The sequence below is a fragment of the Copadichromis virginalis genome, linkage group LG16 (assembly GCF_057382275.1).
Source record: "Copadichromis virginalis isolate Kocher_CV1m ecotype Utaka linkage group LG16, C_Virginalis_male_GT1.1, whole genome shotgun sequence".
Classification (NCBI taxonomy): Eukaryota; Metazoa; Chordata; class Actinopteri; order Cichliformes; family Cichlidae; genus Copadichromis; species Copadichromis virginalis.
The window spans coordinates 12,962,091-12,976,355 of record NC_140633.1 but is presented as its reverse complement, the minus strand read 5'-3'; the positions used below and the strand labels follow the sequence as shown (position 1 = coordinate 12,976,355).

At 39.3% G+C, this 14,265-nt stretch overlaps 1 protein-coding gene and 1 long non-coding RNA gene across 7 annotated transcripts in view; both read left to right on the top strand.

The window, feature by feature from the left end:
• The window catches only part of lrch1 (leucine-rich repeats and calponin homology (CH) domain containing 1), a 100,036-nt gene that overhangs the window by 60,520 nt on the left and 25,251 nt on the right, over positions 1-14,265 (top strand). For 4 of the 6 annotated variants that reach the window (XM_085435419.1, XM_085435418.1, XM_085435417.1 and 1 more), the window contains exons 7-14: positions 4,317-4,404; positions 5,398-5,500; positions 7,163-7,272; positions 7,936-8,006; positions 8,340-8,426; positions 8,675-8,749; positions 13,121-13,157; positions 13,891-14,007. In XM_085435419.1, coding sequence (XP_085291545.1) covers positions 4,317-4,404; positions 5,398-5,500; positions 7,163-7,272; positions 7,936-8,006; positions 8,340-8,426; positions 8,675-8,749; positions 13,121-13,157; positions 13,891-14,007 — 688 coding nt within the window. The remainder of the gene's footprint in view (positions 1-4,316; positions 4,405-5,397; positions 5,501-7,162; positions 7,273-7,935; positions 8,007-8,339; positions 8,427-8,674; positions 8,750-13,120; positions 13,158-13,890; positions 14,008-14,265) is intronic. The other 2 variants (XM_085435415.1, XM_085435416.1) reach the window with 2 other exon arrangements.
• On the top strand, positions 9,526-10,658 carry LOC146690367 (uncharacterized). The gene is made up of 2 exons (XR_014915790.1): positions 9,526-9,859; positions 10,417-10,658. It is a non-coding gene; the product is annotated as an uncharacterized LOC146690367 (long non-coding RNA).

Below are 14,265 nucleotides of genomic sequence, written 5' to 3'. Positions count from 1 at the left end.
GAAAAACAGTTTCTGTTCTCCTGTAGTTCACACAGACTCTACACTTACATGTAAATCAGGTTTTCCTTTAGCTTTCATTCTTGTTCATGCTTTTGTCACTTGTCTTCTTGATTTCTTTGATTAAATAAACTCCACATGACACACAAGATAAAAGCATCAGCAACATCCAAGGTATGAAGGGGTGACCTAGAGGGAGCGCTGATATTGTGTGGATATAGAGTCCATACATATAAAACGCCAGAACAGAAACCAGACTGACAAACTACAGCACTGCAACAGGTCTGCTTTCTCTTTCTCTGACGGTTAGTAATTTTCAGATTGGTTTTAAGCTCATCATTTGTTGCAGCTGTCATGCTTTGCTGTTTGGCAGATTTCCCCCCCATTTTATTTCTGCTGTAAAGACGTTGGGAAAAGCTGTAAACTCTTTAATGCCATCAAGTTGAGGATTCTGACTTGTCTGTCTATGGGAATTAATTTGGTTTTGGAACCACCTAAAGTGGCCACTCCAGAAATAACTACCGTATATTTCGGACCGTATATAAGGCGCACCAGATTATAAGCAAAACAAAACAGTCAGATAAGTCGAACTTTACTCCACTCATTCTTCTTGCATTGATTCATTAATGTTGAATTCTCTCTGCTGCTCTTTTCCCATGATGTTGCAGTGTATTAATGACTAATCTGGTATTGTGGATGGATTTTCTCAGTTGACTGAAGTTTGGTCCGTTTGTATCATCCTGCCATGTGATTGCTTTTGTCCCTAACCATCAGGAACCCTCACGTTAACTTTTATCGAGTGGAAAAATGTTAGTGTTCATCCTCCAGCTTCACTGTGTTTATGTTATACTAACATAGCTGTGTCACTAGCGATCACGTAGCAAATCATTATATACCAGCTAGCCCAATTTCAATAACCCTACAAACGTCACTGCTGTTTAGTTTTCTGTCTTCATTCATGTTGGAAGTGATAGCAGAGCTGTACGTTTTAATTTTTTCAGAAATCTCTCAGTCAGAACATGCAATATCATGTTTAGGTGGAAACTAGCGAGCTAACTTCCTGCTAACTTTTAACTCCGTTAAATTTAATAACTTCTATTTTCATGGATGCCTGGATGTTTTAACTTAATTGTTACACCTGGTAAAATAATGCTCCGACAATTCATCAAGCGGTGCGCCTTCATAGCTTACCAAAGTAATACTAAAACATTTTTTGGCAGATCTTTGAGTGCTGTGTACCACATAAAAGCAGTTCGAGGTCAGTAAGCACAACCACTGTTGAGTAAGCACTGTAGATTTTTGAGAAAATTGAAGGTTTTTAAGTGCGCCTTATAGTGTGGGAATATGTTAAACCCCCCCCCCCCCCCAACCCAGTAAGTTGCTTATTGGTTTATACGTTAATATGTCAGTTTTTTGGCTCCATATATTTTCAATTAATACCAGAAAACAGCACCGCCTGCTGATTGGCATTCCATCGATAATCGATTGCATTTAGATTCAATACACAGTTGGTGACGTCACTGATTTTATGGGAAATGAACTGGTACTTATAGTGGTTTCCATTCTAACTGAGCACTCAAAAGTGCTTTATGCTACAGCCTCACCCATTCGGACACACACTTTTATCTCACACTGATAGATGCATCAGGGGCAACTCAGGGTTCAGTATCCTGCTCGAGGATACTTTGGCATGCAGACTGGAGAAGTGCAGAGCGGAACCACCAATCTTTGAATTGGTAGACGAGCCGTTTTTGATTGGCTGTGTTTTCCATGCAGGGTTACTGAAATTAGACCAATCCCTGACTTTGACAAGCTATGATTCTGAAAGACAGATATGCTAAAGTTCAACTTCATATTTATTTTAACAGAAGTCTTCTATTCCTGCTCTATGATTTCTTCTTAGTCGTCTTCTGTGATCCTCAAATGCTTCCGATTCTTTTTTCGTCTTTCACTGAAACATTATTACAAGCCATCACTCTGAATTTGTTGTTTCTCAGCTTTGTTTTTCATAAACATGCAATGCCACTTTCACTCAAAAAAAGGCTGTGGATAATAAATTAGTACGCTTCTGTGAGGTGCAGTCGTTTGCCGTCTCACTCCAGAGGAAGCTGAGAACAGAGTGATGCTATTTTTAAAACCCCATTAATACGATGACCTTAAACAGAGCTAGATAAAAATGAAACCCAGCATGGCTCCGTTTATGGTTTACCAAATGAAGAAAGAGTGCCCCGCCAAAGTAAAACAACACAGTCCAAGTTCCAGATCTGCTCATAGCATTTGCTTATGATGGCATATTTTTTTGGCTATTACACGAGTTTTAGTCTTTTAGTGACATGATGAGGATGTCAGGGGGTCAGAGGTCACAGAGAGATGGATGAACCCTAATTTGTCTCAGACTTAAAGTGACCTGTGTGGGCTATTATGAAGCAACTGCACTTGTAGAATCATGATCAAGGAGATGAGAGGAGAGGAGCGACACTGTTGCTCACAGAAGGGTTATTAGAAAATGCTGTGTGTGTGTGTGTGTGTGTGTGTGTGTGTGTGTGTGTGTGTGTGTGTGTGTGTGTGTGTGTGAGCAATTCCAGTGCCTCATTATTGTTCAGTTGCTTGGAGACTGCCACAGGCCAGTGTTCACACGGCCAATTAAAGTTCCCCAGATGCCCTTGTATTTGACTCCTGTGTGTTTTCTAAAACACTGATTTTTAAAACCTTTTTTCAGATCTTCCCTTGATCAAATAGGGATGTTTTATCACAATAGAACAAATATATTCTATTTGTTCTATTATGAATAAATAATAAACATAATAGAATTTGTTTAATAATGCTTTAGATTTCAATATTATACAGAGTATGACAGGTCAGTTTGTTTAAGAAAAGTCTTACAGAAAAAGTTGATTTAAACTCTATTTGAAGGCTTACACCTTATTATTATTATTATTATTATTATTATTATTATTTTAACTATCATATTAACCACTCAATGAGCTTCTTTATTGTTTAATATTATTTTAGGCTTCCTCTGTCTGATCGCATCAAGTCGTTCTATTCATAGGCCAGAAAAAAAGCACTTAACTGTCTAAGTAATATAAAACATTAAGGAAGCTATGACTTTAAATCAATGAAGGATTAAGTATAGGAACTTCATGCCATCCATGGGGCTTAATAGAAAGCTTGGCAGTGAAAAACATGTGACATTGGATTGTTTAAGGTCCTAAATTAAATTTTGCGTCCTAAGGTTCAGAAACTTTGCTTAGGCTGCTGCCCCCGCGACCCGGCCCCGGACAAAGCGGATGAAAATGGATGGATGGATGGATGGTTCAGAAACTTTGTACATAAGTTTTTACCCCTCAGCTGTAAAAGGCTGATGGAGTATTCTTGTCACTCCACCGGGCAGGCTGGGCGGGCAGAGTGAAAACCTAACCTAAATTTGTGAATGAGATAACTTGAGAATGAGGCAGTGTAGGAGCTTCAGATTGATACCATAGGTGTGTCTACAAAATAAATCTTGAACACGTTTGAATTGCAAAGTTCAAGTTTCATTGAAATCTTGTGAACCCAATAACTCCAGAATGAGCTTGAAATCAATAACACAGGCACGTTTACAAATCATCTCAGACTACTCTGAATCTCTGTGACATGAACCTAAAGTGAAAGGTCAAAGTTCAAGTTTTCTGAAAATCTTGTGAATGCGATAACTCGAGAAGAAGGTAATGTAGGATTTTCAAACTGATGCCATAGGGGTGTCTACATAGCAGGCTGAGCTGTACTACTGGTGGTTCAGATGGGTCTCTCTTTAGTCCTGTCACCTCAAGAATTTCTCCTCATTACACATTCGGCTGTCTTTACATGTGTAAAGTTAAAGAATGCCGAGAAGATGCATAAAAATACTAAATAAATTCCTGAAGAATACTTCAGGCCTGGGAGAGGGTACATGCAGACATGCAGTACAGTGATGGAAGTGAGGATGATGAAGGCTTTACTTTGTTTGCTGTGGTCTGTGTATTTCGGTTGTAGGTTTCATTTTTAAATGTTGATTGCAGTGACGTCAAAAAAAGTTTTTGTTTAACCGGCTTACACCTGTAGATGCCCTGAAACTTTCATGACAGCAGTTAAAGGTTAAATCCAAACAGCCAATCAGAATTTACACAGCAGTGTGAACGCAGCATGAGAAGCAGAGAGGGGAGGGGGAGCATTCTCTGTCTGTCTCCCTCTCTGTCATTGTGGCTCCCTTGCTCTTTGTCTCGCCTGTGCATACACACACACACACGCCTGCCTCCTGTGTGTGTGTCAGGTGTGTGACCTGTGTCTTGTGTCTGCAGTGTGGAAGACATGGAGCAGCAGAAGAAGCAGGACAGTGACTCAGGAGTCGGCAGCGACAACGGAGACAAGAGACTGTCTGCTACTGAGGTGTGTGTGTGTGTCTCTGCATCTGTGTGTCTCTGCATCTGTGTGTCTGTGTGTGGGGGGGGATTTTGTACATTTGTACCAATATGACTGTAACATGTTCAAATATAGGTGTATAGTTATGTGTGTGTATGTATCCATGCACAAATATGCGTTAGACATGTACTTAATACACTCATCTTTACTCCTTTAATCCTCATTTTCTAATCACACCAGCTCATCGTTTTTTTCCTCTGTAAGTCGGTGTATCTGAGTGAGTGCGGTGACATTAAAAGACGGACCCGTTTAGACGTCACTCACTTTTTCTGCAAATTGTTATTTCTTTTGTGGACTTGTGAGTAAATGATTGTGAAAAATGGCAAAAAATGAATTGTTACATTTAACAGTAAATTGTTAAAGAGCATTATTTAAGATGAATTAATACAAAGTTGAAATAAATGACAAATAACTGAAAATTTTAATATTTGACTTTGAATTTGAGATTCTTCTGGATTTGGTCTTGAAATGAAATACTGTTAGAGCGGAGGCACTTTGGCCTCATCTTGTAATTAGGGGCAACTTAACGTTTAGTTGAAGTTATTTTCTTCATTTGAACTGATAAGCTAAAAGTTTTTCTGTCTTTCGTAGTCTTTATCCGTGCAGTGCAGAGGAATTTTGTAGGATTCTGTAAACTGACGTCACGTCGCATCAGTGGGAGTCAGAGCTCTCCTTTTCATTTTAGAATGAACACATTTTTTCTTTGTTACTAATTCACACTTTTGGTCATTGTTGAGATAGAAAGCTATTCAAGGCAGCAGCCAGCTCCAGGTCTGCGAAACTGAAATTATAAACTCTAATTTGCAACTGATATGCTTTTCCTGACCCAAAACTACGAGAAAAGTAATAAACTACAACTGAGAACGTTTACACTTTTAACACTCATCAGTTGTTGTGTTCTTGTGTTGAGGTTCTCACAGTTTTGTTTCAGCTCTGAAGCCGTTTCATTGCTTGTTTCAGCCGTCAGATGAAGACAGTCTGAGCCTTAATGTGCCAATGAGTCACATCACAGAGGAGGGAATCGGCAAAGACGACTCAAGTGAACACATCAGCTCTCTGACAGGTACACACACACACACACACACACACACACACACACACACACACACACACACACACACACACACACACAGAGTGGCCAGCATGTGGCGATGGTAGACAAACTGTATTATGCTATCTATTGTCACCTGGTTAAACTCTCTGGACAGCCCGGATCCATGTGAATGAATAGTGTGTGCACGTGCGCTCTTATTACTCATGCTTTGGGAGCATAAACATCATCTGGACTTGACTCCATTGAGAAAAAAGCATAACCAATTTGAGAATGCACATTGAGTGATTCAGTCAATGATTATGGAAAAGAGGAAAGAGTGAAGTAATCAACAGACTTGCACAATTATTTATCTGCTGCTGGATTTGTTCATGCAGCATGAAGCAGTGCTCAGCACCATCTACAAGTCAGGAGATCCTGTACGAGCCCTGCCATGCGATGTGGTTCAGCAGTGTACAAACTGAGGGTTTAGTAGTTTTGCTTTTCTAACCTGTCAGCTGTGTGTGTAAAAGTATCTGGGCTGTTGAACTCTATTAAAGAACAGCAGCAGCTCCCCAGACACAGTTTAAATAGACTTCAATCAGCCTTAATTAGGTTAGAGCTGATGGAGGGTCACATTTACTGAACTGAGATGAGTGAAAAGAGGTTATTTATATTTCTAAACAAATCCTTAATCCTGGCGTCACAAAGATGTTTTACATATTATATATTTGACAAATGTGTTGTTTTTAAAATAGCAGCAAGCTCCTGCTGTGGTTTTTATTATTTATCGCCAATTTTCTTGTGAAAAGTTTAGAAAATGAATGAAATTTAAACAAACACAAAAAATTAGGGAAAGAATTCTCAAAGGTTTTAAGAGCTGACTTAAGGGCTAACTCACGCACCTGACCTGCTTTCCTCCAATCGCTTCTCCTGCACATTCTGCCACTCGACATCTGTCTTGGCAACGGCTCCGGGCAGATATTTGGACAGTTCTTTTGAAATCCTTGTCTAAGTGCAAGGAGAGACAGCCATAACTTGAAGTAGTGGTTCAAAGGTTTGGCGGCTTTGTCCCCAAACAAGATTAAAGTAGCTTTCTTTTTCCTCAATTTATACTTCTGTAGTGCATGCACAGTTTCACTGCATCTCAATCCAATCATCTGCTCATCCCACCATAGGACTGAACACGTTCTGTGGCAGTTTATGTGACGGAGGTGTGCCTGCTGACACTCATAAATATGTTTCAGCTGTTGATTGGCTGTTTGAGGCTTGGTGCCAAATTTTTGTCATAATTTTTTTCAGGATTCTTCAGTTCTGCTTATTTCCTCCATTTAGTGTCTAGTTAGTTGTGACTGGTGAGCTGTGATCAGACTGTATTTGTATCTGTGTTTTATTTCTTGCACATTGATAATAACTTTGATATTTTTAAAAAGTGAATCTGTTTGAATGAGTGTAAACACATAGACAAAAACTGTGCTGCGTTACGCATGACTGACTAAAATTGATGGAGCTGTGACGTTTACAAGTCCCTTTATAACTTTGGTTATGCAGGTAATTATAATCCTTCGTGGGTTCACTTTCATGGGAGTTGTGCTTTTGTGCCCATATTTTTCATATTCTATCAAACCTGTGGTGCAGAATTCTACAGCCTACACTTCAGCTTAAAACTGAGAGTTCATGTTTCCTTCATTTCAGCAGACCCAAACTCTGACTCGGTGCAGCTGATTGAGGAGAGCCCTACGGAAGCCCTGAGAGACCAGAACAGAGACTCTTCTCTCAGCACTCGCTTCATCAACTACATCAAGGCAAGAGCTCGTGTTGTGTTGCGTCTGCACACCTCTGAGTGCTTCAGTTAAAAATTGATGCAGTAAATGGTTCACTTCATGCATAATGCCTCCCTCTGATTGAGGTTATGTAAAACTATTATGTTCACTGGGTTACTTTATTCCAGCATTAGTTACGCTGCCTGTCGTTTTAGGCTCATGCGGTTTGTTTAAATGGAGCCTGCAGCATAAACTGTCACTTTATGTTAATCTCAATTAAAATTCCTTTTAGACTTAAAAGTTTTGCTTGAATTGTCATGAAGAGAGCCAGCTCTACTTAGTATTGGAGTTCATCCACCTTTTTTAGCTTATTCCAAGTTAAAAGTACAAACGGGTTTCACATCATCAAAACTCAGTTTTTACCTCTGCCGATGTTATTCTCCAGTTGCACATTGCTTCTAGTCATTGAATTGGCCGTGAACTCCTCTGTATACCAAAGTACTCTACAGTCAAATTGCAGAATAAAGACTTGCTGTTAGAAAAGAGTAAGAAACAAGAAAAGCATAAAGAATGGAAGGAATGGATGAAGAAAAAGGACTCTGTTTTCTAATTGTACGGAGGAGAAAGTGGTAACGTCTCTGAGCCGGACTGTGGATCATGTGATTTCTGCAGCTGTTGCTGATTTGCGTACGCTTGTCTTTGCAGGGTAGGACGGCAGCAGACTTCGACGAGCCCCTCAGGATAGAAGAAGACTCTCACTGGTCAACACAACAAACGTAAGTTCGTGAGCATAGTGTCGTTTCGATTTCCACTTTATGACTCACGTTTAGTTTCTCCTCATTTATTGGTAGATTATTGTATTGTATGTCATAATTAGATATTTTTCTTCTACTTTTATTAGCACAGGTTATTCAGTATCTTTTTGCAGCATCATTCAAAATCAGTAGTGATTTTTTTGTGTTTCTTTCTGTTGATTGATGACAATTTAGAATCTACAAGTATCCTCTGAGGGATTTTACCAGCTGTGATTTTATGATATGGCACCATCATCACCCGTGTAAATACACTGTACATATACATGACTCTCATTTCTATCTTTGTGGCTGCAGGTCAAAAGTCACAGGGGGCACAGAGCTCCACATCGACATGATCAACCAGCTAAAAGAGGCTGTGGAACTGCTGCAGGACCCCAGCAGGTGAAAAACACCAACAGCTGAGTGTTAGTTAGAGCTAAGTGACACCACAGTGAGTCTATAAGAGTATCCATAGTCTGTTTCCCTTTGCTGAGTAATAATTCATATCTGCAGCACTATGTTACCACTGCTGAACTTACTTAAACTATGAGAGAATTAAACTTGACTGAAGTCATGTTTTTGTTTTTAGTTTGTTTTTCTCATTTGCAAGCCAGCACTCTGTGGCATTACTATTGTGTTTTGTGCATCAGGGTGAACACAGAGGAAGATTTGTCTGGAGTCCAGCTCTATCCAGTGGAGATGGTCACAGTGGACGAGTCACTCAAGTAAGATTCCATGAATCTGCATTTAAGACTACTTGTATTATGACTGTGGAAAAGGTTTTGGCCTGATGGACTGAGGGGAGAAATGTTTTTGTGTTAAAAATCTCTTCTTCTTTTTTTTAGCTCCGAAAGCATTCTACCTCTATTTAATTCAGTTCGGTTTTATTTATATAGCAGCAAATCACAACAACAGCTGCCTCTAGGTGCTTTATTTTATAAGGTGGAAATCCTACGACAATACAGAGAAAACAGAGAAAACGCCAAACAACAGATGACCCCCTATGAGAAAGGGCTTTGATATAAACAGGAAGCAAACCTCCGGCAGAACCAGGCTCAGGGAGGGGAGCCATTGGGTGAGGGGAGGGAGATGGGACCAAGACACACTGTGGAGGAGAGCAACACATTAATGATGAGTAATGATTGAGTGAAGAGTGGTGTATGAACACAACAAAAAATCCATCAGTGTGTCTTGTATGTCAGACTTGATTACTCTGTATCATCTTCTCTGTCAGCCCACAGTCAGTGACAGCTATCATTTTATTAACGTTCAATCGATAGCCTCAATTTGTGTAAGTAAATATTCTAGGCATGATCAGAAAGTCCTGGAAGTTGAACTGGGCTAATTAAACAGGACTATGGGCAGAAATCTGTGCCATCAGAAACTGAATTTGAATAAGTTAAATTTGAATTTGAATTGCTCAGATTGAATCTGAATTGTAACTTGAATAAATGCTTTTGAAAACTGAATTTGAATTAGTCTAATTTGAAATTGAATTTATGGTTTGAAAATGATCATCACTAAATTGAAATTGAATTTATATTTTGAAAATGAATTGATTTGCTTTGAAACTGCATTTTATCCTTTAAAAATTCAGCTCTCGAATAATTTCAGTTTCACTTCTCACCATTCAGTTTCAGTTCTACAATTCAATTTCAGTTCCAAAATTCAGTTTTTTGGAACTTACATCCGGTTCCGGTTCAAGCGCAGATTAATAGAACTACGTTTTACTAGCGGACCGAAAGTGTTACTGACGGGAATCTACAGCGTCTTTAGCTGAATTAAGACTTCAGAAGTCATTCGTCATGTCGAATGACCAGCGGATAAACTCTCAGGTTGGTAATAAATGTATTACATGTATAAGAACAAGCGTCATGTTAACAAAAGATAGCCGTAAGGTAACTGTTATGCTTATTGTAGCTGTTAGCTAAAAACGCTAATTTAGCGTAGTTTGCCCTGAATTCAGCTTTGACAAACAAATATGATCGACTGTTTCTAGTAGAATTCCAAAGTTGTCATCTTGGACCCTCTCAGAGTGCCCCTCTGTATGCTTGCAGAGACCCCTACAGTAGGGAAACATGCAAAACGGTGTCCAAACCTTTGTGTTTTAGCTTTATTTATGTCTTACACAGCATCCCAACTCTTTAGCTAACTTAATAACTTTAGCTAAAGTGAATAGTTAGTCTAATTCATTAGTGCAGCATTACTGGATCACCTCTGTTTGAAGTGATATAATATGATGTACAACTATCACTGTGTTTAACTACCATAATAATTCTTAGGGTACTGAGTGCATGCTTAATTAGATATATTTTTTAAACATACTGCTCCATTACTATGTTTGACAGGCTGAAGTTGTCGGGTCACCTCCTAAATCGACCATCTTTTACAGGTGTTTTGTGCCAGAAATGGAGTGTCCACTGAAGACTCAAGATACTGAATCTCTACGCCTTGCCATTGATCCCTATTGTGCCTTCATCTAGACAAGAGACATTAACTTAACCACTCTCATATGCTCTGTACCTACACCACATTCCCTGACAGTCGTAGCTTGGCTCATCTGAGGGTGAAATTATAAGAATGTGTTATTTTGCAAAGTGCTCTCTAGTGTTCCTAAATAAAATATGGCATTGATGTCATTTCTTTTGAATTAATCCCTTCTTCTGAAATATAAGAACCTCTTCTGGTTTTAATGGCACTTTGGATTTCCTGACTTTCTGTTCCACTTCCAAACCCAAATAGATGCTGACAAGCTGACACAGTAACATGGAAGAGGGAAAGACGTTGGAAAGGACTACTACAAATAAACCTAATGCCTAACCATGAAAAGTGTAAAATAAGAACAACAATAATAATAATAATAAAGATAAAAGATGAAGTAACAAGTTTTTAGTTTATTCCAAATGATCATCCAGATGTCTGTGACATGTGATGACAAACACCATAATGGAAGGCCTTAGTCATCACATGCTTAAACTCATATATTTTTGCATATGCTGAACAGGCAGTCAGACATGCTTTAACTGTGGGGTAGAAAACAGCATGAACACCATACGGCAGGGGTCTCAAACTCCAGTCCTCGAGGGCATGGAAAAGTTGCATGACTCCAGTCCACCCTTGAGGACTGGAGTTTGAGACCCCTGTCATATGGAATATGACAGGTGTGGTTGAACTGCATGAAGACTCTGAAGTTTGTCTTCTCTTCTGGCAGGACAGGAATGTGGCCTTGTCCTGTGAGCCACAGTAAGGATGTACTTAGAGTAGAACTGGACTGTCACCGGCCTCAGGCTCTTCACCCTTTTCAAAGACAAAGCAGTCATTTAGATAAAGTATTAGATATTGTTTACCTGTAAATGCACAAAGAGAATTTAGAAATGTAATTATTGTCAAGAGTGAACAAGCACTGATAGTGTAATCTACAGCTGTGGCCAAACGTTTAGAGAATGAGAAGTGTTGTTTGCTTATTTACAAAGTTTGCTGTTTCAGTGATAGTTGTATATCATCCTGGCTGGGGGGCTCCTTTGCCTCCCTCCTGCTGTGTGCCCAGCCTGGAGGCTGCGGTCTGTGACCGGCTCCCGGTGCAGACGGCTCCCTGTTATAGTGTTTCCTCACTTGGCTCATGCGAGCCCAGCCCAATTTTTACTCTTTAAGTGTGCGCGTGTGTGTATGTGTGTGTGGGTGGGGGGATATATGTGTATTGAGAGTGTGGGGAGTGAGTTGGAGGGTGGGGTGGGCTGCTTTTAACTATGTAAAGCACTTTGTGCTACATTTTCTCTGTATGAAAAGTGCTTTATAAATAAAGATTGATTGATTGATTGATTGATATTATATCACTTCAAACAGAGGTGATCCAGTAATGCTGCACTAATGAATTAGACTAACTATTCACTTTAGCTAAAGTTATTAAGTCAGCTAAAGAGTTGGGATGCTGTGTAAGACATAAATAAAGCTAAAACACAAAGGTTTGGACACCGTTTTGCATGTTTCCCTACTGTAGGGGTCTCTGCAAGCATACAGAGGGGGTACTCTGAGAGGGTCCAAGATGACAACTTTGGAATTCTACTAGAAACAGTCGATCATATTTGTTTGTCAAAGCTGAATTCAGGGCAAACTACGCTAAATTAGCGTTTTTAGCTAACAGCTACAATAAGCATAACAGTTACCTTACGGCTATCTTTTGTTAACATGACGCTTGTTCTTATACATGTAATACATTTATTACCAACCTGAGAGTTTATCCGCTGGTCATTCGACATGACGAATGACTTCTGAAGTCTTAATTCAGCTCAAGACGCTGTAGATTCCCGTCAGTAACACTTTCGGTCCGCTAGTAAAACGTAGTTCTATTAATCTGCGCTTGAACCGGAACCGGATGTAAGTTCCAAAAAACTGAATTTTGGAACTGAAATTGAATTGTAGAACTGAAACTGAATGGTGAGAAGTGAAACTGAAATTATTCGAGAGCTGAATTTTTAAAGGATAAAATGCAGTTTCAAAGCAAATCAATTCATTTTCAAAATATGAATTCAATTTCAATTTAGTGATGATCATTTTCAAACCATAAATTCAATTTCAAATTAGACTAATTCAAATTCAGTTTTCAAAAGCATTTATTCAAGTTACAATTCAGATTCAATCTGAGCAATTCAAATTCAAATTTAACTTATTCAAATTCAGTTTCTGATGGCACAGATTTCTGCCCATACAGGACCAACTGTCTCACAATTTTGAGTTTGAATTGAATTCATTCATTTAAAAGGAACAGTGTATATTAGTGAACATATTAATCTTAAAATGGCAGAATTAGCAAAAAAGGCTACTTTTCATCTGTAGTCCTTTGCTGTAAATGGGCTGAAAAAATGGCTATTACAAAGAATTCATCATGCATCTTTGTAGAAGACAGTTCAATGCCATCTTGTTCCTAAGATGCTTCTAAACCTAAATTCTGAAAAACATAAAATAAATGTCTTTTCTTGTATTTGGGCCAATATGGTCGTTCCTGAAGATAAATGTAGTTCTGATTCTGTACACTGTTTTATGTAGGGTCATGGTAAAGTAGATCACTTGCCCTTATTTTCCTTTTTTTTTCTCCTTAGCGGGCAGGACAGTGATGACGGCGCCACATCACCAAAGGTACAGTATGAGCTCGTTAGAGCTCTTTAGCTCTAACACACATACATGGCATACATGTTTCTTAGTTTCTGGAAGGACTTCCAGGTTGGTTCAAACTCCAGTTTGTTGGCCAGTAATTTATAATAAAATAGCAACATTCACTGTGTCTGAAGAGTTCTGCTAAAACTTGGATTTTGAGCTTTTTGTTGGATTTCTGGGTCAGCAGGTGGCAGTGATTTTTATTAATGAGAACTTTCAGGAAATGCCTGGTGGCTCTTCTCTTTGACAAAAGCACCAGAGGAAGTTTCAACAGATGAAAATGTTATTTTGGTATAAACATTTTAGAGGAAAGAATTGGTACTTGCAGCCAAATAACGTTCAAACTCTCCTTCATTTTTCCTTCATGATCCCTGAGCCATCCAAGCAGAACATGTAGGGTCATTTAGAGGGCTAAAGACCCCCTAATATACTGAAGGCATAATTATAGTATAATATGTGATATATATAGAGAGAGACTAGAAATGAAGAAACCTTTTTCTGGCCTTTTCTTATAGTATTTCAAGTCCTATCCACTACCACTAGGTGGTCCAGTTTGCAAAGACACCTCTCTTATCTAAAAAATGTATTAATGACTATCCTCAACTGGTGGAGCTCAGCAGGTGGAAAAGTGTTGTGCGTTCCTAGATAAGTAAAACCTGTAGGTATGCTAGTAACAGAAAATACTTACAGCTGAAACCTTTGATGCATCCTGTAGCAGCACATGGATGAAGGTGGCTGTGAGTTCCAGAAGAAGAGACAGATGATTCTAGAAAAGGCCAGGTTTGAAGCCCAGCTTGCGTGCCGGGAGTATGAGTGGCATATGTCGATCAAGGTAAACGTAGCGCCAGACCTCTGGATGTAGTCTCTGTCCTCCGAGTGAGCTGTCTACGGTCGTGCTTCGCAGTGATCCAACGGTCGTGTGTCTGTTTGCTGTGTTAGCTGCCGATCACACCTCTCTGAGCTTTTCACGTGTCGCATTTCATCCAGCAGCCTGATCCACATGTGCACAGAGAGGGAATGTGTTTCTCTGTTGCTACATGCGAGTCTCAATCTTTCACCAGTTACTCGCAGGCTTTCTTGGGAAATTACT